Here is a 12,272-nt window from a genome sequence, read left to right on the forward strand (position 1 = left end):
AATATTAAAGACTGTTTTACAGATGGAGGTGTTATATAATACACACACAAATATACATATATCGACATATAGTAGATATGTATTGGGAAGATAATTCTATTGAAATATTTACTACTTATGAGAAAACAGGATCAAAGAGAAGTTTAAATGATAGGATATTTAAATTCTTAATACCTTCCATGTTAAATATAGTTTATATATATATATTTTTTAATGGTACTGAGGATCAAACTGAGGACATGCTAAAGCAAGTACCTTGCCACTGAGCTATGACCTGGCTTCTATTCCAAAATGCAAAATCTATTATATGCAAAATCAATATAGAAAATGGTCAAGACTTGTCAAATTAAAATAGACACACACTTACTACTTTACATGTTTTGGAAGTGAAGGGAATTTGGGAATAGGCTGTGTTGCTCAATCTTGAATTTATGATGTGCCTTTCTTCTGACTATTGAGATTGCAGGCATGCACTACCAAGCCCAGCTCATTTGTCTGTCTGTTTTTGTGTATTTGTTCTGAAGTCTTTTTACTGCACGTTTCCTACAAGCCTAGAAAAGATGTAGAACTGATAGACTGTGCTCCTATTTTCTAGAAAAGATGTAGAACTGATAGACTGTGCTCCTATTTTCTAGAAAAGATGTAGAACTGATAGGCTGTGCCCCTATTTTTTAGAAAAGAATTAAAACAGAATTGTTGCTGGCGTGATACAAGTAAAAGTTTTCTGTTAAGGGAAATGAAAGAACACTTTTAGTGTGAAGGTAGAATATTAGTTGATAGGGCTGGTAAATGATTCTTGACTCAGAGTGTGAACTTTTGTGATTTATGTATGTTATGTCCTTTTATAAATGTGTTAATCCTACTCCATCCCCTTTTATCAGATGGAGTTACCATGTGGATTGACAAACCTTGGTAACACTTGTTACATGAATGCTACAGTTCAGTGTATTCGTTCTGTGCCTGAACTCAAAGATGCCCTTAAAAGGTAAGACTGAAAAGAACTGGTTTAGTCTCTGAGTAAAGGTGGCTCACTTTTGAATGAGCGCCCCTACTTTCATAGCATCTTCATTGAGACACTTATTACACCAGGTCACTTTTCATGTACCCATGGTTTTTATTCACAGAATTGTATGACTGTTACTGCTTTGAAAACCTTCCCTTTCTTAAGAAAAGAAATGTGGCCAGGCATGGTAGTGCACACCTTTAATTCATTCAGGAGGAAGACGCAGGGTGATCTCTGGGTTTAAGGCTAGGCTGTTCTGTATGTGAGTTCCAGACCTGCCAGGGCTACATAGTGAGCCTGTCTCCAATGAATGAATGAATGGACATGTGTACTCACTGGTAGTCACATCTTTTATTTTTCCACCCATCTTCAGCAATTAATTTACTTTCTATTTTATAAATTTGCCCATTAGGGGCCTTTCATATACATATAATCGTATAAGATGTGGTCTTCCACTTGACTTTCTTCATTTTGCATAATATTTCAAAGGTTCATGCATGCAGAAACATGTATTACTCTTACTGTTTCATGGTATACACATATAAAATTTTCTTTATTCATTTTGTTGGTAGGCATTTGGCTTGTGTCCACTGTTATGAGTAATGCTGCTATAGAATCCTGTGACTAAACCCTCTGCTTAAGGAAGAGAAAGGGCTTGTATAGGAGGTGCAGCTTAAAGAAAGCATTGGAGTAACAAGATTTATTAAGACACTTTTCATAGGAAGAAAATGCTGGAGTGGATGCTGTCTAACCTGGGTGATCTTTTTTGCCACTCTATGAGCCAGCCTCCTAAATCCCCCCAAATCTGGGGCATTGTTTAGACCGGAATCCTATACTTTGCCTTTCAGTGAAGGGAACCTGTCCTTATGTGGTCCCATGTACTTTGCATCCTCCACCAATAGACTCTGTCCTTATGCTTATTGCAAATCCTACCTCAGTCCTAGCTCTGTTTATCAACCAATAGATCTCATTCTTACCGTAAAGTTCACAGGTGCTTTGCTACCTTGTAGGGAGCTTCTGTGCAGCTATGCTTAAAACTTTGTTGTGATAGCTGTCACTTGGAAACCTTCTCCCAAATTCTTACTGTGCTTAAGAAAAGTAAATCCTGCAGACGGACTCTGGATGTTTTGACCCAGCACCTGTTACCGTGCTGACCCTGAGTGTCATTCTTCCCTTATTTCTCTGCGGGCCTTGAAGCTTGCAATATCTCCACCACATTTATTTTGGCTTACAGTTCCAAAAGGATGGTAGATACCCCATGGTGGTGTAATGGTGGGAAACGTATGACAGCGGGCAAGGCATGACTGCGAGCAGGAAACTGGCTGATCACCTTTATTGTACACAGGAAACAGGGTGGAAATAGGAAGTCGTACAAGTCTGTAGACTCCTAAAGGCCACCCCTAATGATGCACTTACTTACTCAGCAAGTCTGGAACTTGCCTGAAAAGCACCACGAACTAGGGACTCTTGTCTCAAATAAATGAGCCTATGGGGGATGTTTCTCATTCCAACCACTGCAGGTATTCATGTACAAACATTTGGACAGCGTTTTCATTTCTCTTGTTTTTGAACCTAGGAATGGGTTGTTTAGTCATAAGATTTTGAGAAACAAAATTTTCTGCAAAGATGCTGCACCATTTTACATTTTACCAGCAGTGGAAAAGGACTCTTAATTTCTCCACCTTTGTTTAGTACTTGTTACAATCTGAATTTGATTGCAGTTAGCCTACAGGTGTAAAGTGGTGACTGATTGATAGTCTCATTTATGTTTCTAATGTCTAATGATGTTAAGCATCTTTTCAGGTCTTTATTGGACATTTGTATGTTTTGAAAATGTCTATTTAAATCTTTGGCTTGTTTTTTAAAATATATTCTTATATCTATCTATCTATCTATCTATCTATCTATCTATCTATCTATCTATCTATCTATCTATCTATGTTTTTTGGTGTTTTGTCATGGGTATTTGTAATGGTTTAGATAAGATGGTGCCATTCTCCGAGGGGTGGCAGCAGTCCAAAAGGGGCAGCTGGGTCCCACCACCTGAGGCCTCTCTGGGTCAGGCCGGTGGAGGTTGTGGATGAGAGACCTTGGCAGGTGAGAGACAGAGATGGATAGGCATGCTATGCACAGTGAGTATTTAGTGGGTTATGGAAGGAAAGGGAAGGGGGACGGATGGGGATAGGATAGAAGAGCCACCTCTTCCGAAGAGAGACAGGGCAGAGAGAGAACTCACATGCTAGAAGCAGAAGGAAGATCCTCTTGCCTCTGCAGAACGGAGGGGAGTGGGTGGGGCTTGTCTCTTAAAGTAACAGGACAGAACATTACAGTGTTGGGTCCCCTGATACTGGAATTACAGACACTGTAAGCGGCAGTGTGGGTGTTGGGAATTAAACCCCGGTCCTCTGCAAGAGCAGTCAGTGTGCTTAACTACTGAGCCATCTCCCCATTCCTCTTAGCCTGTTTTTGAGTTATTTGCCCCCCCCTTTAAAAAAAATTCAATTGTTTTTAAAATATATTCTAAATTGACTTACTAGATAATTTATAAGTACTTTTTTCTGTATTCTGAGTTGTTTAACTTTGTGGGTAGTCTGTTTCCAGCACATTAAAAAATATTTTAATGTAGGAGCTAGGGAGATGGCTTAGTGGCCAAATATGGTTGATATGCAAGCCTGATAACCTGAGTTTGGTCCCTGAAGCCTATGTAAATTACCAGATACAGTGGCATGCATCTGTAATCCAGCACTCTTAAGGCCACGTGGGAGGCACAAAGACAGACAAGCTAGCTTGCTGAAGTATGCTGTGAGCCCCTTCTTCAGCAAAGTAGAAGGAGTGAACACCTGAAAGTCCTCTGATTCTCATGTGTGCAGTGCAGCACATGAGTGCACACAGAGTAAATTTAAAAATCATATTTTAATGTAGTTGAATTTTAATTTCTCATTTTATCTCTTCTGGTGTTATGTTAGAAATGAACTCTGTAATATAACATTGCCAACATTTATACTATGTTTTTTGTTTTGTTTTGTTTGAGACAGGGTCTCTGTCTTTCCTGGAACTCACTATATAGACCAGGTTGGTCTTGAAATTTACAGGAATCTACTTGCCTCTACCTCTGCTGGTCTTACAGGTGTGAGCTATCACACCTGGCCACATTTCCTTTTTCAAGGAAGAGAAATTTTTCCTGTTAATTTGCATGTATGGTAGGAGGTAGATGTGTTCTTACTCCATCTCTTTTTGTATATAGGTAATATAGATCTTCCAGCACTGTTTGTCAAACTGTTCTAACTCATTTAGTTGTCTTAGTAGCTTTGTTAATAACAGTTTATATGCTTTTAATTTTGTTCCCTTCAGGTTAAGGTTTAACTATGCTAGTTGAATGGTAGTTTTAAAAAAGAGCAAAACCTTTGTTTTATATTCCATTATACCATTGTGCACAGATTGCTGGGGCCTCTAGAAGACTACCACAAGACCAAATTTTGTATGTAAAAGCAAAGAGCCTTTATTCAAGTTTGAACTTGGGGTGTCTGTGTGTCCAACACATTGGCACGATCAGAGAGCCTCAAATTCAGTTGGGGTGGGTTTTTCTTTTATCACAACAGAGATTGGACTGAGGGATTTCTCAGGTTTAGGACCCCTGATTGGTGGCATTTGTCTAGGGTTGTCTTGGTGAAAAGGAATAGATGTGTGCAGGCTAATAGACGTTAGATGATCCTTTGTACAATGGTTGGGACGAACGTTAGGTCCTTTCCTCTTCATTCCTGGTGGTGCCTGGGTGGTCTCAGTTTGTGGTCTTTCCTGGAAACAGGTAATCTGAAACTCAGGCCTCTGTTGAGCTTGACATGGCTGGGCCCTACAGTTGAAGGATAGTTTTAAAAAAAGAACGAAAACTTTGTTTTTATATTCCATCACACAAGTGAATAAAAGTCATATGCTTTGAGAACCTATGAATTTGTCTGTAAATCTCTTCTTAGTGAGTATAAATTAAAAAATAGTAGAGGCTAGAGAGATGGCTCAGCAGTTAAGAGCACTTAATTGCTAAAGTGCTTTTGCAGAAGATCTGTATTCACTTTCCCAGCATCCACATAGCAGCTCCTAGCTGTCTATATGTAACTTCAGTTCCAGAGGGGCTGACACCCTCTTCTGCTTTCTGTAGGTACCAGACACACATGTGTGTGGTGCACATACATATATGCAGACAAAACACTCATGTCCATGAAATAACATAAATGAATCATTAAAAAAAATGCCATGGGGGCCAGTGAGATTTTTCAGTTGGTAAAGATGCCTACTGCATGTCCTGAGTTCAGTACCCAGGACCCATATGTGGAAGGGGAAAACTGATGCCCGACAGTTGTTTTCCCTCTTCTGTGACACACATGTGTGTGCGTGCACATGTGCACACACACATTATAATAATATGATAATGAGCTGTTTGTATGATGGCGATTGGGGAGCCTTTATTGAAAGATTTTTAATGAAAATATGAACAAATTATTTAGTACTTGATACTGGTAGTTATTTCATCTTTAGCACTTTTTTTCTCTTTTATTTTTACTTAGAAATATGGCCTGATACAGTCACAGTAAGCCTTTTGTGATTTTTTTTCAAAATACTATTTTTTTTTAACCCATTTCTCTTGGTGCAAATATCCTGGGTCAAAATTGTTTCTTCAGTGGTTAATAGTTATTTCTCAGAGTTTCATAGGCCTTTCTGGTCTGAGAGTGGTTGCTGTTTCGTTTTTTGTTAGTAGTTTTAGGTTTTTTCTTTTTTTTTCTTTTCCTAAATGTTCTTAGAATCTGAGCGTTTACTTACTTTTTTTTTTAACTATGGTACTAAATTAAGTACTTTAAATTTGACTAAATTAGAACTTTCGGGTTTGATTTTTTTTTTTAATGATTTTTGAAGTATTTTATGTTTGAGTGTTTTGCCTGCATGCATGTAGTTTGCACAATCGGTGTTCTTGATTCCCTTGGAGGTCAGAAAAGGGCATTGGATCCCATGAAACTAGAGTTATGATTTTGAGCTGTCATGTGGGTGCTGGGAATTGAACCTGGGTCCTCTGCAAAGGACCTCTAAGCTGCTACGCCATCTCTCCAGCCCAAAATGTTTAGATCATTTTTTCGTACTTCTAATGTTTTTATCTGCATTTTACTTTTAAAAAGTTATGTTTTGGGGGCTGGAGAGATGGCTCAGAGGTTAAGAGCATTGCCTGCTCTTCCAAAGGTCCTGAGTTCAATTCCCAGCAACCACATGGTGGCTCACAACCATCTGTAATGGGGTCTGGTGCCCTCTTCTGTCCTGCAGGCATACACACAGACAGAACATCGTACACATAATAAATAAATAAATATTTTTTTTTAAAAGTTATGTTTTGGGACAGACTTCATTGTGCCACTTACCTGTCTTCACTGGCTGGTTCACTTCCTGTGCTCTGCTCTCGTTTTGTAAATTAGTCCTGCTTTGATTTCGTTGAGAATCTGAAGTAGTCTTAAAGATGTTTCCTGCCCTCCACTCCATCTGACTCTATAAATTTAAAAAACAAAAAACAAAACAAAAACTTCAAACAAAAACCTTATAGTTTCAAAAAATTATAAAGAGATGGCAGGAAAGCAAAGCCCTTGAGTTGGAGGAATTTAACATCTCTTTGGTGGCTTCCTTCATCCTATTGAAGTAAGCAAAGTGCTTTTATGTTTTTAAATTGAGGCATACTTTACACCTGTAGGGACACATACCACACTGTTTGGTTTTGTCGTTTATTTTTTTCCTTGTTGGATTTGATTAGTTTTGACAGATGCAAATGCGTTGTGATCTATTTTCCTGCCAACCTAGAACATTTTATTTCTCCAGCTAAAAATCCTATTCTCTCTAAGTACCTCTGACAACTTCATATCTCGGGTTACTTTGCAGTTCTGGAATGCAGACAGATCATGTAGGCTTTCATTTTTGGTTTAGTTCTTTATTCGACCTAAAGTTTAGGTTTGTCAAGGTTGATTGTGCGGGTAATTCTGACTGGTCTCTTCTCTGAGATATTATTAGAGACTCTAGTGAATGTAGTAGAAAAGCCATGTTTTACCATAGAGAATTTATCAGTAAGTGGGGATTGAGATTCTATATAATGAGGTAATATGTGAGCAGTGACCATGGTTGGATTTTTTTCCTTTCGATGTTTCATGTTCTGTGCTATTGTAAATTAACTGAGGATCATAAAGCTGAAAGTGAAAGTAGATACTCTGTACTAGAACGTTGTTAGACGAGTAATGCTGAAAGTAGGTACTCTCTACTAGAACATTGGCCTGCTAGTGCCTGAGTTATGTTCGATGAGTAATGACTCTAAGTATGTGGCTTTTAAGTTTAATAGCTTCTGAAGGTCCATTGTGCTTACATGAATAAGGTCAGAATGGGAAAAATACTTTGAGAAATTTGAATTCAACAGTATCCTAATAAGTTCTTTTAATTTCTTCTCATTTAAATTTCAGGATGAATTTAATTATGTTTGTTTATACTTAATGTTCCTAGGTATGCAGGTGCCTTGAGAGCTTCAGGGGAAATGGCTTCAGCACAGTATATTACTGCAGGTCAGTACGTATACTGAGAGGGGCTGTCCTATTCAGTAAATGTTACTTACATGTGTGTATGTGTGTGTCCATGTGCACGTGTAGAGGTCAGGGCAGCTTTTGTGAGTGGGTTCTCTCTTTAGACCATATAGGTCCTGGGAGAATTGAACTCATGTCAGGCTTGTCAGCAGGTACTTTACTCCCAGAACCATCTCTCCAGGTGAGATTTTTAAAAAAAAAAATGGTGGCAGTAGTGGGCCTGGTGCCCGAAGCCTTTAATCCCAGCACTTAGGAGGCAGAAGTAGATGGATCTCTGTAGGTTTCAGGACGGCCAGGCCTATGTAAAAAAAAATGAACAAACAAATAGCAACGAATTTCTTTTTTGTCTGTCACTTCATTTATATAGAATATCTTTATCCTTACATTAAATAACTTGAAATGTATGCAGATTACAAACCAAATACATTTTTTCCTTGTCTTTCAAAGAATAAACTTCCCTTCTGGTGTTTGTTTGGTGTATGTGCATGTAGTCACATTTTTGTGTGTTGTGTATTAGTACACGTGGAGCCAGAGGTCAGCCTTGGGTGTTCTTTGGGAGCCATTTATCTTTTATTTTTCATTGGCCTGGAACTTTGCCAGTTAGGCAAGTCTTGGTGGTCATGGAACCCAGGGTCTCCCTGTTCCCATCTCTCTGTGGTTGAAATGAGAAGTGTGTACTATTGTCTCCAGCTTTTTTAATGGGCTCTGGGAGTTGAGCTTAGGCTCCTGTACTTTCATGGTACACACTTTATTGACTGGGTCCTCTCCCCAGGCCAGACCTTTGGATTTTTTTGTGTCGTTATTTTGTTTGCAGATTCTGTTAGTTAAATTCCTGGGAGTGACATTAAGAGGTGACAGAAATAAGTTTTAGTAGTGTTGTTGTGATTGTTATTAAGAAAAAACTTACTTGATGTTAATAAAGAAGTAATATGTGTAAGAATAAATCTAAATTACTATTTTTGTGGTGCTAAGGATTGAACTTGGGCCTCATGCGAGCTAAGTGTGCTCCCTACCTAAGCTATTGGGTATTCTCTAAAGGCCAGCATCATGTGCTTCTTTACTATGTGAGGGGAATTTGACATTGTAATTAATGAACAGCCCCCACTTTATTATTGAGACTGGATGTCACCATGTAGTCCAAGTTGGTCTTGAACTCAAGATCTTATTGCTATATCCTCTCAAAAAATGAGATTATAGGTACACACTACCATGCCTGACTAGAAATGAATCATCTCATAAATAATTAGATTACAAAATGTTTTATAGCTGTGCTATTTTATCCTCAGAAGTTTTATTTAAGTGTAAGCCACATGTCATACAGGTCACCCATTTGAAATGTGTCTACCATTCTTCATAGTGTTGTATAATTTTGGAACATTTTTATCACTACAAAATAACCATATATTAAATATGTTACTGTTTTTCTAAATGAATATTTGTTTTCTTTTTAAGCCCTTAGAGATTTGTTTGAGTCCATGGATAAAACGTCTTCTAGTATACCACCTATTATTCTACTGCAGTTTCTGCACATGGCTTTCCCACAGTTTGCGGAGAAGGGTGAACAAGGACAGTATCTTCAGCAGGTAATCAGGAGCAGGTTTCTCTCATTTTGTAAATGAGAGACTTAGATTATCGTTGTGTGTGTGTGTAAATGTGAATGCACACGTCACAGTGTGCATTCGGTGTCAGTTCTTGCCTTCCACTTTAGACAGAGGCACTCTTGTTTCTCCACTTCTCTTCTCTCCTGGTAGGAGCACTAGGGTTACAAATGCTCTGGCTACATGTTTGACTTGGACATGGGTTTTGGGCATGCAAGTTCAGCTTGGACAGCAGGCACTTTCCTCACGTAGCTAGCTCTCTAACCCAAAACTTAGGTGTCCCGCAATGATAGTAACTGTAATGTAGTTGTAAACACAGGTCTTAGTCTGCTTTAGTTCACGTCATTATCTCTTACCACAGTGTGGCTGTCATCTTAGCTGGTCATCTTGATGTTTTCATCCCTATACGTTATATCCCTATAAGGCCCTGATGTCCTTTTAAAAATTTAAATAAGGGGAGGAGTAGAGTCGAATGATTAAACACCGCTTTAGCATTAATGAAGCTCTGGGTTTGATCTCTAGCTCCCAAAATAGGTAAATTAAAAATAAGTGGGGCTTGGGGCTGGAGAGATGACTCTTCCTGTATTCCATTTTTAAAAAAAACTTATGAGCATTTGTTGCTTTTCCAGAAGACCCAAGTTGTGTTCCCAGTACCCATGTTGTGCCACTCATAACTGCTCTTAACTACAACCCCAGGGCAGCACGCTCTTGTGCTCTCTGCAAGCACACATGTGGATGCACTCACACACACATGTGGATGCACTCACACACACATGTGGATGCACTCACACACATGTGGATGCACTCACACACATGTGGATGCACTCACACACATGTGGATGCACTCATGCACACACACATGTGGATGCACTCACACACACATGTGGATGCACTCACACACACATGTGGATGCACTCACACACACATGTGGATGCACTCACACACACATGTGGATGCACTCACACACACGTGGATGCACTCACACACATGTGGGTGCACTCACACACACATGTAGATGCACTCACACACATGTGGATGCACTCACACACACATGTGGATGCACTCACACACATGTGGATGCACTCACACACATGTGGATGCACTCACACACATGTGGATGCACTCACACACATGTGGATGCACTCACACACACATGTGGATGCACTCACACACACATGTGGATGCACTCACACACATGTGGATGCACTCACACACACATGTGGATGCACTCACACACATGTGGATGCACTCACACACATGTGGATGCACTCACACACATGTGGATGCACTCACACACATGTGGATGCACTCACACACACATGTGGATGCACTCACACAGATGTGGATGCACTCACACAGATGTGGATGCACTCACACACATGTGGATGCACTCACACACACATGTGGATGCACTCACACACATGTGGATGCACTCACACACATGTGGATGCACTCACACACATGTGGATGCACTCACACACATGTGGATGCACTCACACACACATGTGGATGCACTCACACAGATGTGGATGTACTCACACAGATGTGGATGTACTCACACACATGTGGATGCACTCACACACACATGTGGATGCACTCACACAGATGTGGATGTACTCACACACATGTGGATGCACTCACACACACATGTGGATGCACTCACACACATGTGGATGCACTCACACACATGTGGATGCACTCACACACACACACATGTGGATGCACTCACACACATGTGGATGCACTCACACACACATGTGGATGCACTCACACAGATGTGGATGTACTCACACACATGTGGATGCACTCACACACATGTGGATGCACTCACACACACATGTGGATGCACTCACACAGATGTGGATGTACTCACACACATGTGGATGCACTCACACACACATGTGGATGCACTCACACACATGTGGATGCACTCACACACATGTGGATGCACTCACACACACACACATGTGGATGCACTCACACACATGTGGATGCACTCACACACATGTGGATGCACTCACACACACATGTGGATGCACTCACACAGATGTGGATGTACTCACACACATGTGGATGCACTCACACACATGTGGATGCACTCACACACACATGTGGATGCACTCACACACATGTGGATGCACTCACACACATGTGGATGCACTCACACACACACACACATGTGGATGCACTCACACACACATGTGGATGCACTCACACAGATGTGGATGTACTCACACACATGTGGATGCACTCACACACATGTGGATGCACTCACACACACATGTGGATGCACTCACACACACATGTGGATGCACTCACACACATGTGGATGCACTCACACACACATGTGGATGCACTCACACACACATGTGGATGCACTCACACACACATGTGGATGCACTCACACACACATGTGGATGCACTCACACACATGTGGATGCACTCACACACACATGTGGATGCACTCACACACATGTGGATGCACTCACACACATGTGGATGCATTCACACACATGTGGATGCACTCACACACATGTGGATGCACTCACACACATGTGGATGCACTCACACACATGTGGATGCACTCACACACATGTGGATGCACTCACACACATGTGGATGCACTCACACAGATGTGGATGTACTCACACACATGTGGATGTACTCACACACATGTGGATGCACTCACACACATGTGGATGCACTCACACACATGTGGATGCATTCACACACATGTGGATGCATTCACACACATGTGGATGCACTCACACAGATGTGGATGCACTCACACACATGTGGATGCACTCACACACATGTGGATGCACTCACACACATGTGGATGCACTCACACACACATGTGGATGCACTCACACACACATGTGGATGCACTCACACACACATGTGGATGCACTCACACACACATGTGGATGCACTCACACACATGTGGATGCACTCACACACATGTGGATGCACTCACACACACACACATGTGGATGCACTCACACACATGTGGATGCACTCACACACACATGTGGATGCACTCACACAGATGTGGATGTACTCACACACATGTGGATG

The 12,272-nt window shown here is 40.7% G+C and overlaps 1 protein-coding gene across 3 annotated transcripts in view; it reads left to right on the forward strand.

Moving 5' to 3' along the window:
• The window catches only part of Usp14 (ubiquitin specific peptidase 14), a 43,995-nt gene that overhangs the window by 11,441 nt on the left and 20,282 nt on the right, over positions 1-12,272 (forward strand). For all 3 annotated transcript variants that reach the window (XM_075969332.1, XM_075969333.1, XM_075969334.1), the window contains 3 exons: positions 882-985; positions 7,520-7,578; positions 9,049-9,179. In XM_075969332.1, the coding sequence (XP_075825447.1) occupies positions 882-985; positions 7,520-7,578; positions 9,049-9,179 (294 nt within the window). The remainder of the gene's footprint in view (positions 1-881; positions 986-7,519; positions 7,579-9,048; positions 9,180-12,272) is intronic.

This window comes from Microtus pennsylvanicus, chromosome 4 (assembly GCF_037038515.1).
Source record: "Microtus pennsylvanicus isolate mMicPen1 chromosome 4, mMicPen1.hap1, whole genome shotgun sequence".
Taxonomy (NCBI): Eukaryota; Metazoa; Chordata; class Mammalia; order Rodentia; family Cricetidae; genus Microtus; species Microtus pennsylvanicus.